This window comes from Toxotes jaculatrix, chromosome 21 (genome assembly GCF_017976425.1).
Source record: "Toxotes jaculatrix isolate fToxJac2 chromosome 21, fToxJac2.pri, whole genome shotgun sequence".
Taxonomy (NCBI): Eukaryota; Metazoa; Chordata; class Actinopteri; family Toxotidae; genus Toxotes; species Toxotes jaculatrix.
The window spans coordinates 1163102-1180865 of record NC_054414.1 but is presented as its reverse complement, the minus strand read 5'-3'; the positions used below and the strand labels follow the sequence as shown (position 1 = coordinate 1180865).

Below are 17764 nucleotides of genomic sequence, written 5' to 3'. Positions count from 1 at the left end.
CACTAAAGTACTTGTCACTGCTGTTGACACACAGGAAGGACCCCCCCCCTTACCCCTCCCCACCCCCCCCCCAACCTCCCTCATCACGGTGACTCATAAATAAGCCATAATAGGCTGTAAATAAACACTGGCAAACCACATGTGGCCTAAAACAACATGATTTGAATATGTTATGATATAGGCCCCCCCCCCCCCCCCCCCCCCCCCCCCCCAACATTTCGCCCAGGAGTCGTTTCTCATGCTGAGAATATTTGAGAAGTTTGAATGTATTTTTTTTACTCTTCAGAAATACTGGCGATAAATCCATGTTTGTGTGTGTGTGTGTGTGTGTGTGTTGGCAGGGTGGCTGCTGTCCAGTGATAATAGAGGCTCTCCAAATGTCTCTCGCCTCATTACATCTGTGGCGACAGGGATCCTCGCATTCACATGCTGACCCAGGCCAAAGTTCACTTGCTTGTTTCCCCAGTTAGCGTGTGTGTGGCGGCGACACAGCCGAGCGGCGAGGGGGTGAAGACATGAAGACAGAGAACCTTCACAGAACAAGTAACACTTCTGTCTTTGTGTGTGTGTGTGTGAGAGAGAGAGAGAGAGAGCATCCGTATCTAGATTGCAACCGTTGGTACAGCTATAGATGAGGCATAGTCTGGCTGCAGCCTTGTTCCACTCAGTGGCTGTAAAGGTCCAGTTCACTCAATTACACACAAAAAAAAATATTAGTACTCTGGATAATAAAATCTCACTGTAAACACTTTTAATTGGAACTATATGTCCTCGCCATAGAGTCCTAGTAAGTCAAAGCATCTCTGGACAAAAAACTGTCACTTCACACTTGTCTTTACATTAATCAACACGAGCTACAGTTATTCAGGAATTTGCCAGTACCCCGACCACGGTTCTCATCACTGGACCAGGACAAACGATAATGATCACACACACACACACACACACACACACACTGGTCTGCTTCCAATAAACTTTTATTACAGCACACAAAATAAAAAACAGCAAATTCAGGAAAACAACATCTCAGTCAGCTCGGCCGTCTCACTGAGAGCGACAACAAAGGTAAAAGCGAGGATTCCTTTGGAAGTCAACATGAACCCTCTCTCCACTTGTGTGGAAGGCAAGAAACGGAAAACAGTCGTTAGTGTCCGAGCAGTGGCGCTGTTATGGAAAACCACAACGGGTTAAAAAAAATGTGATTTTTGTTGTTACATGAGGAAACGTTCTGATCAAGTGACTTTGAGATTGAGATCACATGACATGTTATATATTAATGTACAGAAACTAAACAGTCCAACATTTCCCCTTGAAGTATTTTAGCATATTTTTCAAATGTTTAGACTCGAGGATGTGTTCATTAACTCTTTCCCCCTGACCTTAACCAAAGTCCTTTTGTTGCCTGAACCTAATCACACCCACAGAACTCAGGATGTGAACCCGGGTCTCTGGAGTCAAAGTCCTTCCCTTTGTTAATTAGTAGCACGTACTGTAAACCTCATTTCTTGGAGACAGGGTTGTGTTTTTTTTTTTTTATAAGAAAAGTCTTCTCTGATCTGCTCCTGTTGTTAGCTTAGCTTAGCTTAGCTGTTTGAATGGAAAGTCAACACTTCCTCCATGTTTAGCAGCCATGACAATGTGGCTGGTGTTGTTTTCACCTATGTGTGTGTGTGTGTGACTTGACAAAGATGTGGAGACACCTACTGTAGTGGGAAGTAACACAAAAGACGTTTTGTATGTTTTGATGCTATCATGGAGACAAAATCTGTCTGACTGACCTGCTCAGAGTTTCTGTTTTTAAACAGACGTGCTGTTTTCTACTCTGCTGTCCTTTCAACTGCTGTTAAGCTAACAACACTCAACAGCTCCTGCAAAAAAGAAAAAAAGAATGCACACTTCCTCCCTGTCTTTAATAGACTTTAATTGTGAAAATTCTTCAGGAAGTAAGTTGCATTGATGGTGACTTAACATCGCTTCAAAAAAAGAGAAAGTGAGAGCAGCGTGGCTTCTGTTAGAACTGTTGCAATCAACATTATGCTGCTGTATCTATGTGTCTGAACTGGTCCAGCTTCTATTCCAAACTGGATTACACAGGTCTTGTACACTCCTCCAACTCGGAGAACCAGTTTCCACCCAGAGAGGAGACTTGGATATCTATGAGCAGCTCAGCTGAAATCTTTCAGACCAGTATTTAAATTTATATTGGGGCCTATGCTAGAACATAACAGAACATTTTTCTACCTTAACCATGCGAATGAGTGGAGAGAAGGTGCAACAAGCTCCTCACACTGTACTCCAACTGTGACCTCACCGAGTCAGCAACCAATGCAAATCCTTCCTGATTACATATTTACTTCAGGTGTTGACAGAGGTGCATGTCACAGCGTCCACCTCCAATTCAGTTTGAAAGCAGACAAACCGCTATAATATTTTTCTTTACAAAATATGCAAGTATATACAGTGGCATTTACAAGCAACTATTACAAAAAGGGGGGGAAAAAAAAAACCAAAAAAAAACTTCCAACAGCTTCAGTGCAAAAATGCCTGCTAAGATTACAGCACAGACCCAAAAAACACGAAGAGAATAGAAACAGTCTCGTTTATAAAATGTTTCCTCAGCGAGTCCTGTGCACATTTTAGGTCATGAATCACCCTGCAAAGCAAAGCTTGTAAAGGAACCCATTTCTTATTGCTGTGCTTGGTGGATGTGTGTGTGTGTGTGTGGGTTATGAGAGTCTAAAGCTTCATTTCACCCTGAGGAACAAAAAGAAAGAATTTAGAATGCAAGTCCAGCTATTAAATATATTTATATATATATATATATAAAATCAGTGATAACATAATTATTCCTTGTGTTTTCTTGAAAGCAGGACAGCTGACGGGATTTACAGAGGGAGGAAGAGGACATGCGCTGATGTCACCATTCACATGACGCTCACCCAGTATTAACACGTGATCTGAGTCTGAACACGTGACAGGTGATAACACGCCTGTGCATTTACACCTAATGTTAAAAGAAGTTTTAATCTGGATTCTGAGACTTCACGACAGAACCCCATCCTCCATCGACCTGCTGCCGCCGCCTGATTTTAAGACAGAGTGTATGTTTGTGTCCACCAGTTCTGTCTGTGGGTATCTGTGTCGTGCTGTAACCTGTAATCTGATTAGATTATTTGGTTATTTGGTAATTTGGTAAAGTGAAAATAATATCGGACCAAATAAATTAAAACATTAAAAAAAAAAAAAAAAGATTCCATCTTCAGTCTCAGACTCACCCACCCCCATAACCAGCCTCCGACAGTGACCTCCTCCAGGTTCAGTCCCTGTGTGGCCGGGGTGGGGGTGGGGGGGGTGGGGGGGGGGTTCAAATGTACGATATGAGGAACAAAAGGGCAAAGCAAAGCTACAAAGGAGTTCGACACAACTTCACTCTGTTCATGAACATCAGTCTTTCGAGACGTCATCATCCATTCATCTATTCTTCCATCAATCCGCACATACACATACAAACGTGCACACAGTAAGGGCAGCTGAAGTATTGAGACAATGAGTTCTTTAAGAGACACTGGGTCAAGATCACTTTCAAACATATAAGCAGCATCTTGCATCACTGACACAGGAAGTCGAGGTTCAAAATAATATCAGGAGTATTGGTTATTGATCAGAGCGGACAGTAACAGGTTACTGCAGTGTTTATGTAGGATTTTTTTTCGGTTAAATTGGTTAAAGCTGAGATATTTGCTGGGCTGGTTGGAAATGCAGCCTGATAATTAGCTTTTAAATGATCATACTAGAAAGAGCTCATTTAATTTAACAGAACAACTTGATCAGTAGATTACCAATAACCCTGATCATCAATAGACTGAAGGCGGAAGGTGTTTGTTATCATGTTGGATCTATGTGTTTGCTACAGAACAACAGGAAATGGCATCGTCTCACTCCCGTGAGGCGCAGCAAGCACTGACCTTTAACCTCATTGTCTCAATACTGCCGAGCGTCACTTCCTGTGTGGTACCAGTCTCCCCTCTGCAGCCAGCCAATCATTGCACTCGCACAAATGTACAAACATAGTTTGTCTTATCATAGCCATTAAAAATACTTTACAAACATTTCACTGTTCAGTCCAGTAAACTGTTCAATGTGTGTGTTATTTACACTGAATATTCAGTCAGGTATAACAGTAAGGAGAGGATATGACTTCATACGCGTGTGTGTGAGTGTGTGTTCAGTTCCCTGCATGCCCTGTACAGTGTGTGTGTGTGTGTATGTCACATAGGAACTGTGGACAATGTCCACAGAATCATGTCTCTGGAGTTGCTCTTTCACACATGCAGCGAACGATATTGGATATTAGCATTCTCACAGACAGCTACTCAGGGTTGCCGTGCATGTGTGAAAAGCCGCTTATGTGTACCTGTTGTGTGTCTGTGTGTGTGTGTGTGTAAATTCCCCATGTGGTTCTTCTTCTTCTTCTTCTGTATGTCACTGTCATGTCATGTGCGATCACTTCATTCCATATGTGAAAATACATGTCCTTCTTCTGTGAGTGTCTCAGCAGCTCAGTGTGTGTCTGTGTGTGTGACTGCATGCATGTTTCATTCATTACATCTCTTTGTGACACTCACATCTCTCCCGTGTGTGTGTGTGTGTGTGGAGGTGTGTATGGGGGGGGGGGGTGTTTACGAGGACATGCCGTTGACCAGGCTCCTCAGCTGTTTGACCACAGTCTCTATCAGCTTCTGTTTGTCTCTGTCGTTCTTCCTGAACTGAGAGAAGATGTTGTTCTTCTTACTGGTGTCCTTCATCCTGGGAACAGAGGAAAAGAGACAAATCAGACACATGTATCCTCTCTCATCAGGGACATTAAACTCTGATGATCACACCTTGTTTGGTCTGGTTAAAATGAACTCTGGTGTTAGATTTCCACGGTAAAGCTGGTACAATTCATCTCCCAGTCTGTGCAAGTGAAGAAGAGCCTATACGTAAGATCATTTTGTAACCATGGTAACAAAAACGGTGTGACTGCTTACGCGTGTCGAGCTTCTTTCCATCTTTTTTTTTTGGTAATTCTCTAATAAAAGTGAAACAGTGAATATCCTCCTGTAATATGATGATCCTGTACTCGATTCCAGCTATTGGTTGAACTTTACCACCAGCCAAATTAGCACTAGCATTAGCTGCCTTCCCCCAGTTAGTTAGTGAAAACATTAGCACAGTAGGTTTTCTGGTAGTAGTAGTAGCAGCAGTGTTTCATTTCAGTCATGGTTGATGGTGGAAATAAACATTTCTAAGGTAACAAACTCTATACAGCAGAAGAGACTGAGATATCAGAGCAAAGTACAAGCAGTGAAGAAGCTGCACCTACCCTCTGTAGACTCTGAGCAGCAGCAGCAGCAGAAAAACAGGAGACAGAAGAAGAAGATGATTCAGAGGAAAATGAAATCAAAAGACAGGGAGAGGAGGAAGCTTTTCATACATTATCTGCTAGTCCTGCTTTATTAGTGTCTGAAGTGAATGGGTTACAACCGCCCACACTGGAACATCCTCATCTAAACATCCCCGGCAGTGTTAGCATCCTGGATGCACTTACTTCTCCAGCAGAGCCAGGGCAGTTGCTGGATTCACTCTCAGGTACTTGGAGGTTGGCTGGCCATAATCGGCCAGATAGGTTGACCAGTCCCACACCATGAAGAGGTCCAGGAGCTACAGAACACACAGAGACATGACAGCACTCAAATAGACACTACGTACACGCACTCATACACAACACGCAAACTCACAGCTGAACTACAGACTCCCACTGGATCACTGGTCTCAGTCTGTTTGATATACAGAGTTTCCAAGAGTGAGAGCTGCAGACAGAGGATGGGAGGAGGAGGAGGGGTGAGGCTGCTTCTGCAGCTACATGTTAAGTGTGAACAGGAACATTTCAAATGACCACCCCGCGACCCCTGGTTAACCTGATGGAGATGACCCCACCACCACCACACCCCTTACCCCCCCCCCCCCCCCCCACAACCCCTTACCCCACCCACACACACACACAGTGTATGCTAATGTCATAGGGTGAAACAGCTGGGTGTTTGGGTCATGTTGAAAGAGCAGTGAAAGAGCGGCTTAGTGATAATAGCATTATTCGGCTGACTGAGAGACTCCGGCACACAGAGAGAGGCTTAGCAACAATGCCATTATTCTCACCTGCAGCTAAGCGATGAGCCACGGGCAGGCCCGTAGAGGGTGCCACGTCTTACCCTCACACTCTCTGAACCCTCCACAGCTCACAACAGCTGACAGGGTCGAAGTGATTTGGTAGAAGAAGCACAGTTCCCCCTTCAAAACCACCTACTTCTTATGTCCTTATAAGGAAGCCAGAGCAGGAGAGGACTAAAGAAACTGTTCAAGTACAAGTTTAAAACGTAAAGAGCCCAGGAGAAAGAAAGAGAGCGTGAGACGTGAGTGATTTCCCCAGAAAGGGACGCGGTGTCGGATAAATCATCATCTCTGTGACATGACTTCATGGTTTGTTGTGAAACCCCCTGGTTTCACCTTCACCGTTGAAACAATGAGTCGGGGCGGCGTTCTGAAACTCTAGAAATCCTTCTCTGCTTTCCGTCCCCTTGGACGTCTCCCAGTAAATGAGGGTTGTCTCGTTGACTTTTATTGTTTGGAATAAAAGGAGTTCGAACAGAAGATGTGGCTATTCTCTCTGTCACTGCGGGGCCTGTCAGCAGAGTCGAGAGCTCCAGAGGTGAGAAAAGGTTAAACTCCGGGTCTGAATGGATCGTATTCACACTCAGTATGGCTCCGTTTTTACAGCTCAGGAAACTCTATGATGGATGATGCTTCTATGATGAATGACTTGAGGGCGCTGCCTGAGTTACTACATATGCAGCCCCTTGATCTTCTCTCTACACCCTGCTACAGCACTTTTTCCTCTCAGTTTTTCTGGCAAATCCCCATCGAGCTTCTGAACAACTTTCCTGCATCACCTGCGATCCCCCGACGCCCTGACATGACTCACCAGTACACTTCTTTTCACTACATCACCTTCAATGTGTCTGTGCCATGAACACATCTACAGTATATAAAAGCATTGCTCTTTAAATAAGTGGGACTCCTCACGATGATGCCTGACTCATGACGGTTCCTGGGTTTGATGCGGGTTCAGGTTAAATGGCGGCTCTGAATTGCCTGAAGGTGTAAATGGTTTGTCTCTACATGTCAGCCCTGTGATTGACAGGTGTACCCTTCACATAGGAACTGTACCAGAAAAGTTTTGGACAGGTATTACGGAGATTAATTAAGAGATTATTAATCAAGTTTGGTTGCTTTCTACCAATCTTTGACCAGAACAGCTTTAAAAAAGTTCATTTTAATTTCAAGCCTTTTCACAAACAATCATTCAATCATTCACCCTAGATTTTTCCAAACGGTTACAGGATAACGATCTTAAAAAAAAAAAAAAATTCAACAGCCGTAAGATAAAGGGAAAGTTAAAGGGTGACCTCTATGTAACCTCAAGTCTGTGGATGCCTCCCAACCCCTTTACCTAAGGCTGGGATTAACAGGTCAACCAACCCAGCATTGTACGAAAAGGAACGCGGACACATCTCGTCTAATGAGCTGCATCACAGGAAACTAAGCTCTACTCAAAATCAGGCCGAGGCAGGGCTGCAAGCTACCAGAGCACACCGAGGTCGTGTCCTCTGGATTTTTCTTTTTTTTTAGCAACTTTGTGAAGTGTTTACATTGTAGCCTTAATTTTTTAAAAAAATTTATTTAGTTTATCTACTTTGCTTCAGAGGTCCTGTGCTAATGTATAAATCTTTTTTGTTTTTTTCAGTCCTCTTGCATGTGAATTGAACACACTCCCTCCGTATAGAGCTGGGACCTGGACTGGATGCAGAGCCAAGCCTCCACCTCAGGCTCAGATTAACAGGTCAACGCAGACACAAGCTAATGAGACGAGGCAACACTTTACATACCACTGGTGTTTACAGCAAAAACGGAGTGTGTGTGTGTGTGTGTGGTTGAGGAGTGTTCTTGAGCAGGTGAACTATGGGACAGGTGAAAGTTGAAAAGGCCAGTGTAACATAAGATTCCTGTGATACACAATGGATGTTCAAATGTGCAGAAAACAGATTAAAAGCGGCAAAAAGTTAATTTGTAACTAAATCGGTTTTCATTGTTCTCATCCGCATTAAGTGCTCTGAGCAGTTCTGAGCTGTAAATGAAAAACACTACCCTTGGTGCAGTAGATGTAGTGAAGTGTCCACCCCCTCCCCTCCACCCAGGGCTTCTGTCTCAAAACCCCTGCTCACTTCTCCCGAGCACACATTGTCCCCTTCTTCTCCCCGGACCTGCCATTATTCATCCGCCCCACCAGATGTCCCTAAGCGTCCCTCCCCACTCCCACACCTGATTCCAGTTCCACCATCACCCAGGTCTGTTGGTCTGTGACAAACCGTGAGGCTGTCCTAAACTTCTGCTGGCTGAGTTTTGAGTACGCGAGCACATTGCTGCAAGTGAGATGCTCTACCTGTCGCAGGTCGATGAAGGCCAGTTGGAGAGTGTCTCCTTGGAAACCAGGGACGGGCTCTGAGCTGGCAAACACTGAGAAGAGACAAAAGCACCAGCAGGCGACAGTCACTTTAAACGTACAGTATTACAGTGCACACAGCTAGTGTCAATAACCGTGGCTCTGAATCTGCTCCTTACTGCTGGGACCACATGTCATTGAATATTCTAATTCTAAGAAAGATTTTCCAAAACCTCAGAGTTAACTGATGAGAAATGATACATTCGTGTTGCATTCACTGCTTCCACATCAGTGTGTCCCCGGAGTCTGATAACGCTCCACTTCACAGCATCACAGAATAGAACAGAAAAGTAATATGATATCATCTTGTTGTGACACCCTGGATCATCTGACGTAGTGCTGAACTTTGGCTGACCCAAACCCGAGGCTCTTCAACAAAATAACACGCGTGTTATTTACAAGGTCACTGTTGATGATTCCCATAAGTCTGTTTTTTTTTAAATAAAAGCAAACGTTAGATTTACGCCTACTCACATTCACACTGAATGACATCTAAGTTGAACTGCTGAATGGCCCCCATACTGATCTGCTTGAGTTCTGTGTCCAGCAGCATTTGCATCAGTGATGTGGACAGATGTTTACAGGCCGACATACAAGCTGTCTGAGCCACTTTACCCTGCAGAGAGAGAGAGAGAGAGAGAGAGAGGGAGAGATGGGGATGGAGAGGTGAAGAGAAGATGCAAAGGGCAGGGAAGAGAGATGGAAAGGTGTAGGAAAGATCAGGATGAATTGAAAAGGGCGGGGGGGGGTGGGTTATGTACAGAAACGATTGGGGCAGGACAAAGCAGAGTGAAGGACAGAGGAGTAAAAGAAGGAAAGTGAAGGGGTATATAAAAGAGATTGGGCAAAGCAGTTGGCAAGAGAGTAAAAGGTTAAAGAGTGGAAGAACAGAAGAGGAAGGGTTTGTGGGAAGAAGGTACAGGAGTAAAAATAGATATAGGGGACAAAGAGCAAGAAAGGCAAAGAAAAAAAATAAGCCAATGTTAAAAGTTAGCTTCACCATATCACACACATCAGCACTTCATACCATCTGCTGTCTAAGCCCAGAAGTCAGGAAGGGTTGTGAGTTTTTTTTTTTTCCCAACTTTTCTTACAAAAGTTCATTAACAACTTTCTGCTCAGAGAATCTGTCCGCTTACATGACATACTGTACATACAGCAACACCGCTATTAATGACACTCAATCGCTCTACTGGAAGTAAACACAACGAGCACCTGACCGCTGCCATGAATGCTTTTGCCTGTTCATGTTACACAGGCAAACGTGAGCAGCTGATCAGCAACAAGATGAGTCTGTTTGGAACCACAAAAACCACTGCTGTAAACATGCTGAGAGAGACCTGTCCTCTGGTGAGACAGTGGACCTACTCTTTACCAGGTATCCTACATCTGAAAGGTGCGCAAAGCCTTTAAAGCAGGGATTTGTATCAACATCGGGCTTAATGTAGATACAAATCACAATGATAATGTCAACGTGCGAAAAGACAAAATGGCTAACAGAGAGCATGTGGGTATTTTGGTGATACAAAAGCTGGTGAGGAATGTCGTTGTGAGAGAGGCACTGTTATCTGATAAGATGAAGAAAGAAGATCAGGAATGCAATTTGAATTTCTAGGTTTTTTTTGTTGTTGTTGTAGTTCAAAGTCCAAAAATATATATGTCCTCACTTTGCCCCCTAGTGGTATCTCTCCCTACAGAGCGCTCAGATTGCGATCCTTGTCTGTGAGATTTCTCCTGCCAACCTGGTGAGAAGATAAAGGGCTTTGATTTGTGGCGCTCATAACACTGCAAAATGACATGCAATGAAGAACTTGGTAGTCTTTGCAGAAACAGTATCCTAGTTTCTCTGAAAACGTCACAGTGAACTGTTGCTGGTCCTATCAGACAAAGGTTCACTCTTGTAAATGTTTGTGTGAAGTGACCCTTTACATGTGGAAAAGGGTTTGAAATCGGTTCAGCTATAGATATTTGTTTTGTTTTTTTTGTTTTAGTGTTGGATTGATTGTATTAATGACATTGATGGGAATGGGAAATGACACTGACCATTAACTGATTCAGTTACAAGTCCCATTCTGACTGAAGGCCAAAGAATGTTCTTGAATGGCAAAGTACACTTGTGTGTCATCTGCATATTATAAGACAAGTGGAGTATGTTAATGCCTCGGTGAATAGGCTTGAGGTATACAGTTGAATGAGGTGCTATTAATCAAATGAATAACATTAACACCATGAAGGGCAATTAACATCCTTTAAAAGATGAAAAGGTTCCCTAAACCTAATCTAGCCTTACACATACAAACCATTCTAATGTATACTGAGCATTTTTTTTTATTCTAAGAGATTCTTATGTCAACATCTCTCACCTTAAATCGAATATCTGCTAAAACATGCTTTGATAACAGACATGAAATCATACATACATGTGATCATACATATAACAAAAAAAAAAAAACATACAGCCCAGCACATGCAGGTAAGGCACAACAACGCAAATCCAAAATGTGAATGTTTACGTTACTTGAGGTGTCCCCCTTAAATGTTTGAAACACTAACAGTAACTCTGAATGGATCAGTAAATTAAAGTTAGTGTTTGTGTTTAACAGGGACAGAGCAACAGATCGACACAATCCAGTCACACATATTCATGCAAAAAAAAACCTCTCACAGGGATGGTGTGGTAAACCCCTGTGTCAAGGACAATGCAACCGGCAGCCTTGGTGAAATACAGAGTTATATAGGGGAAACACCTCTATTAACCAGTGATTCATGTAATTGAAAGGTATAACCATGGGGAGCCATAGACTGATAATAAGAAAGTCAATGGGAGTGTTTAGCTTCCTTTGTTTGAGCCCCACAACATCCCTGTCAATATCCTTCATGCTGACAATTGACCAGCAGACAGGCAGCAGTGATACATGGTGTGCCAGCAGCAAAGGCTGCCCATTCACTCTAAATGAGTACATATCACAGCTCGTGTTTCTCTGTACGAACAACCACTGAGGCTGAGCCTTTTTCTCAAAGTTCTTGATCTTGTTCTTACTTGGACTACTGTCCCTTTCTACTTAAAGAGACACAGCTAAAGTAGTACGTCATATGAAAGCTAGAGATACAAGTAAAAGATGACCCGAGCTCATTCATTCCATTACAGTACTTGCTCTACATCTACAGTACACCTAGGAAATAAGAGAACGTCAACCACTGTTAAAGTTATGAAGGAGTCAGTAAAAGGTTGCAAACGATGCCAGATGAATCAACAAGCCTGGAGTAGTGGAGTCTCCACAGTCAAACATAAGCATGCTTTTATTTTGTCCTCCCCTCTGCCTGTAGGACGGCAGCACAGTGATGTAACAGCCAGGCAGGAATACTCACCGACATCGACGCATGGTCATTGTTGTTATTCTGAGCAGACACCCCCAAACCAAGCAAAAATGGAAGAACGGGGGGGGTGGGGAGGGGGAGGGGGAGGGAAAGGAAAGAGGGAAAGGACAGGAAAAGAAATGCGGCAACAATAAATGGACAGGAGGAGGTAAATTCAACTAGCGATATCTTGCATGCTTCACAAGTAAGAAAGGAGTAAAACAAATCAGTTAGAGCGCGCCGTTACACAGGGAGTGGATGGGGAGACATTCTCGAAAAGCAAAAAAAAGCTGGAACTGATTTAAGACATGTTAAAAGAGATGTTTGGAGAGAGGAGCAGGCAGGCAGGTGGCCCACAGCAGAACAGGCAGTAGCTGTCAGCTATCTGGGCCAAAACACACATTCACTGACTGAAGTCCTTCAGACTTTTCTTTCACCAAAATGTGCCTCATTCAGCAGAGGATAACATCAGTATGTGCAAAAGCAGTTTATGAGTGAGGGACAGCACAGTTACCATGCATATACACGGGCCGCCAAACGCAACAAGCTCACTTCAACCTCAAATTCACAATGTAAAACAATTCACTCTCAGACAGGACACACTATTTTAATAGGGATGTGATGGGACGCAGCAAAACATCAGTTGGGGATTGTGGGAAAATGGGAAGAACACAGAAAATTAGGAATTATCGCATCCCTGTTCTTGATAGCTTAAATTAATATTAAAAAAAAACAAAAAAAAACCAAAAAAGACAGCGTCCCACAGTTCCCACAGAGAGGCGGCAAGTTCAAAGGTCAAAGTTTATAGTGGGAAGGATCAGACTCACCGGGAGGTGTGTGAAGACCTGGAAGGTGGAACGCAGGAAGTTGATCAGGTCCATGAGGTATCCAGAGGCGCGGCCGTCTGACTCAGCCATGCCCCATTCATAGTCTGCCAGCTGGATAAACTCGTCTATCTTCTGGTTGAGTTTGGTATAAATCTCTCCCTCTGCAGCGTGACGAGCGTCCTGGAAAGTATCTTCAATTAGCCCCCGATGACCAGACTTAATAGAACTAAATACAGTTTTAAAAACCCACAGTCATCTCCAGAATGGAGATACAAATATATTTTAGCAATGTGTCCATGCGTGGCCACTATTCCTCTGTGGATAACTAAGTTGGTGATTTGACATAAGCCTAGATCTTCTTCAGAGCTGGTTAAAGTTTATCTAGCTTTGTTGTCAGAGCAACAAAGTCTTATGGCTGAGATGACAGTGCTCTGCAACTCTATTTGTAAGTCCAGCACAAAGGACATAATCTACATATTGAACCCAGTGTGTGGGATTTTGGAAATAGTGAAAAGCAGCAGCAGGACACATTATCTCCACAACACACTGTGTAATTAACACAAAGACAAAACTGAAACATGTTCATGTTTTACCTTGAATGTGGACAAGCCATAGAGCCTGGTGGTGTGCACTGTTTCGGGGGAGACATTGGTGATGTTTGTTATGAACTCCTCCAGGTACCTGCAGGCCTGCTCCAGGTGGGTGGTGTTAATGATGATCTGCACTAGCTACAGAGGGAAGGTTACAGTTTTTAGACCAAATCAAATCCTTGGTTTTTAGACCGCGTGAGGACGTGATTAGTGAACGGCGGCGTTGTTCCTACCTCGGTCAGTCCAATGTGGGGTTTCTTGATGAGGTTTTGCAGACAGCTGCTGAGCGTTCTTGTCAGCAGCAGGTTGGTTGATTTTCGCAACATGTCATCGATCTCGGTTGAACTGCAGACACAAATAAAAATGACCTTTTAACAACCAGGGGAGCTCAGAACTGTGAGTATCCATTTTTGTTCAACTGAGACTGAGCATGCAGTGACTGCACAGTGACCCACCTGCGGTGTAGTGACTCTGAGAACTTGAGGCTGGCGTAAATGAACTCTTTGACCTGTGTGTAAATCTGAGGGACAGACTGGGACATTGGCAGCTTCTTAGGAAAGTCCTGCTGCTTACAGACATACACACACACACACACAAACACATGGTCACATGACACAGATAGCTACCTTATTTCTCTCTTTTACATGTACATATGTTTGTGAGTACGTAATCCAAACCAGTCTTGCTTTGGATGTATGGGTTTGTGAATCTACGGTACTTGGAATGCGTTACCTTCTCTATCTCAGCGTCGTGGAAGGGAAAGCGACTGACGACCAGTTTATACTCTTCCTCTGTTTCCACTGGTATGGGACTGTAGTTATCCAGCTCAAAGATCTCCCTGTGAAAAAAGGACACTGTTTAGGTGTCTGTCCTTTGTGGTGTCCTAAAAGTAGTCTGTTCAGTCCTTGTCAGATTTCATCCAAAGATCACAGTTTTCACGGACAATCGTTAATATTTCAACAACAACTGACACTTGCTTATAGAAAACACACATTATAATGTGTTTTAAAGGCATTGTGGAAAATGCAGACTCCTAGCTCTGGTAGCCATGATGAGATTTAGCTAAAAAATGAAAAGAAGACATAAAATCATAAAAGATTTGTTGGCCCTCACTTGGGTCAATGCACTGGTCTTCCAATAAAGTTGTGCTTAACATCACCTGTGCTGCCACTAGTTTTCACCTCCCTGCTTTGCAGCACGCAAATGAATCACACAAGTGATGGACAGATAGAAGAGTAGAGACAAACAGCAACACATCAGCAAAACCCCCCACCTGAAAACCAGAGCCCACTTCTTCAGCAACGTTTCATTGTACTGGTCTCTGACCTCGAAAAGCAGGTCAAACAGCCGGTTCACTGGGAAACCATAATCCTGTCCATACACACACACACACACACAGACATCACAGTGAAACCAAGCGTGTTACTATCAGTTGTTCTACATTCTACATACACGCTGTTCAAAGAAAGTCCGGCTGTAGACCAACCTGTAGTGTGTCAGCGAAGATGACGATGAGGTTCTTCAGCTCCAAGACCAAGTCTGGGTCATCACAGTAAGACTGGTGATAAAAAACAAACAAACAAACAAACAAACAAATAATCTATGATAACAGCAGCACTAACAGTAACGTGGTAATCATTTATGAAGAAATGTTACTGAGATATGTGAAGCACTTTAGTCATGGTTTCCCTCCAACTCTCAGACAATGCTAATGGCCTAGCTAGCTACACCTGCCAAAGCCACAGCTAAAATCCGCCAGTTAACAGTTAAGCACTTCAGCCGACAAAACCGAAAGTCTACTTCTCTTGTGTAGGTATCTTATTTTCTATTTAAAAAGTATGCTAGAGCACGGTTTCCCACCAACTCACAGAGAATGCCTGTTGCTAGCTAGCTACAGCTGCTAAAGCCGCTGCACCTCAGTGCACGAATGTGTATGAGTGTCAGACTTAGGCTCTTTAATCTGCCCTCAGAAATTCAACCGACTGGAAGGAAAAATGATGTGTCTATAATAAAGCTGTGCATTCCTACACCTGTGAGTGAAGTGAAGTGATGCTTACTTGAGTTAATCCTTCCTATAAAGTATCAATCAATCGATCATAAAGTATCTATTATGTAGGAAATAGTGACTGAATGAGCAAAGTCATGATTTCAGGCTTCACTGTCACAATCTGCCACAGTTATCCTCATAGGCAGACTGCTAGAACAGAGAGCCTGACAGGCATTACAGCAGTAACTAAAGAGGGGGGCTTAGACAGGGGTCACTCAACAGCAACAAAGTCCCTCTAAGACTCTGCAGTACAGTGATTTATGACCCTGAAAGCAGGGTAGCTGAGTCCCCTTAACACCAACACATGCATCCTACCAAACACAAGAGTGTGTAAATCAACCGAGTAAATGAACACAACCTGAGATCTGACATAAAGCAGCGGTCGCCTGCCTCTCTGTTTACTCAGACACACACACACACACACACATACACGCCAACAATCAGCTGGAGACTCAGCTAAACAGCAGCGCATCCCAGCAATGGCAGCGCTGCACCCCACCATATTCTGATCTGTGCATAAATATGAGTCTGTCATGTTTCAGTTGGGCAGTGTTCAGGTTTTATAAGTCTATTCTTTCAAACTTTTTTTTTTATTAATAGTGGTAAACAGAATTAGTAACATTGTCAGGCCTTTATTATTCCCAGTATTTGCCACAAAATTCTGCATACAATTCTACAACTATACAATTGCATACAACTATACAATTATAGTGAATTATTAGACAACTGGCTCATGTCTGTGGAAAAAAAAGGACTTTCCCTCTGTGTGCTGACCATGCCAGTGGCTGTAAGTGCAGGAGGAACCTGGCAGTGTGGTGCTGCCTGTGTTGCGGCCCAGCAGAGGGGCTGCAAGCCAGGGGTGGGGGTTGTGGTGGGGGGGGGGGGGGGCATGGGGGCCTTTGTTAGTCTTCTCACCCCATGCTGTGCAGCCCATTCTCTGGCCTGTTAGCATAATCCTCTGGGTCATTTACAACTGACTGGAACCCAGCAGTCAGGAATATGCCCTCTTAATCTGATGTTATTGTTGCAATCTGTCTCTCATTAAGGCCCCAATGACCTCCTCTTTGGCTGCATGCGTATGTGTGTTTTGACCTCTTCTCTTGAGAGTGATCATTAGTGCATTCGTGGGTGCACTGACCTCCACAGTGGTGTGCGTGTGTGTGTGTGTGTGTGTGTGTGTGTGTGTGTGTGTGTGTGTATCCGCTAGTGAATGAAGATTCTTCCAGGATAAATAGATCACAGCAGGCTCTATTATCTCCATTAACTCTCAACAGTCTCCTCATTCAAAGTCAACTCCCTGCTGGCTGTGTGTGTGCATGTGTGTGAGTGCGCATGTGTGTGATTGTGTGTGTGAGCCTACAGAGTGTGTGCGGAGCACAGCGATGATCTTGGACAGGGCCATGTTCCACAGTTCATCGGTGAAAGCTCTGGTCACCAGCCCCCGTGTGGCATGGAGGATATGATCCTCCACAACAAAGAACCTGATGACATGCACAGAAGACACACACACGCTTATTTACAGCATGTCCACCCTGAAACAAACAGAGCTGACCGACACAAACTTTGACACTGAGTTGTTTAAGGTCGGCAGAGTGTGGTCTTTAGGTCTTAAACAAAACTTCAGCCACAATGAGGTGAGAATGGGAGGAACATCTTACCCCACGATCTGATTGAAGTATCTTCTGTAGCCTTCCACGGTCTCATACTGGATACAACCACACACACACACACACACACACACAAAAACCATGTTTACACCCAGTACGCAAATACATTACATATTACACACCGAGCAGCCACAGCATTAAAACCAGTTTAATGTTGTTATCACTGTGTGGTATTGCATTTATGAACAAAACTGAGACAAATAAATGCAAGAAATGACCATAAATAACTCATAGCAATGTCCATTCACACTCACTGAGCCCTTCATTGGGAACACCTGTATACCTGTTTATTCATGCAATTATCTGCTCTACAAATTTAATGTAGTTCTTTGAATTTCATAAATATGCATGACGTGTGTTTCATGACGTGTGGGTTGCTCACCATGTTAGCCTGTGGCTGCAGGACTAGCCTGGCCTGTTTTTTCCTCTGTTTCCTGTAGTAGTTCTCAAATGTTTCTCGGTCACCCTGTAGACACAGACGAACACAGCCAACATCATTAACCACTCTAATTACTGATGAGGGGACGATGTCGGCTCAAGATTCTTTTTGCTGCCGCTGGATTTTAATATAGATTTTTGAGAAGTAAGAAAACCATCAATGCAGCTTTTCAGCTTTTATTTTTTCCAGTAAAGTTTTTCCAAACAATGACGAGTGCCTGTAGCACCCTTCAATGTAG

At 43.6% G+C, this 17764-nt stretch overlaps 1 protein-coding gene across 7 annotated transcripts in view; it reads right to left on the bottom strand.

The window, feature by feature from the left end:
* Positions 1-959: 959 nt before the first annotated feature.
* Positions 960-17764, bottom strand: part of exoc6 (exocyst complex component 6) — a 34070-nt gene continuing 17265 nt past the window's right edge. For 2 of the 7 annotated variants that reach the window (XM_041067095.1, XM_041067099.1), the window contains exons 10-25: positions 17470-17553; positions 17079-17125; positions 16781-16901; positions 14860-14931; positions 14647-14744; positions 14106-14211; positions 13829-13938; positions 13607-13718; positions 13377-13511; positions 12784-12963; positions 11969-11998; positions 9074-9215; positions 8540-8613; positions 5591-5703; positions 5366-5377; positions 960-4806 (exon numbers count right to left, since the gene is read on the bottom strand). In XM_041067095.1, the coding sequence (XP_040923029.1) occupies positions 4680-4806; positions 5366-5377; positions 5591-5703; positions 8540-8613; positions 9074-9215; positions 11969-11998; positions 12784-12963; positions 13377-13511; positions 13607-13718; positions 13829-13938; positions 14106-14211; positions 14647-14744; positions 14860-14931; positions 16781-16901; positions 17079-17125; positions 17470-17553 (1563 nt within the window). In that variant the 3' untranslated portion in view covers positions 960-4679. The remainder of the gene's footprint in view (positions 4807-5365; positions 5378-5590; positions 5704-8539; positions 8614-9073; positions 9216-11968; positions 11999-12783; positions 12964-13376; positions 13512-13606; positions 13719-13828; positions 13939-14105; positions 14212-14646; positions 14745-14859; positions 14932-16780; positions 16902-17078; positions 17126-17469; positions 17554-17764) is intronic. The other 5 variants (XM_041067097.1, XM_041067100.1, XM_041067098.1 and 2 more) reach the window with 3 other exon arrangements.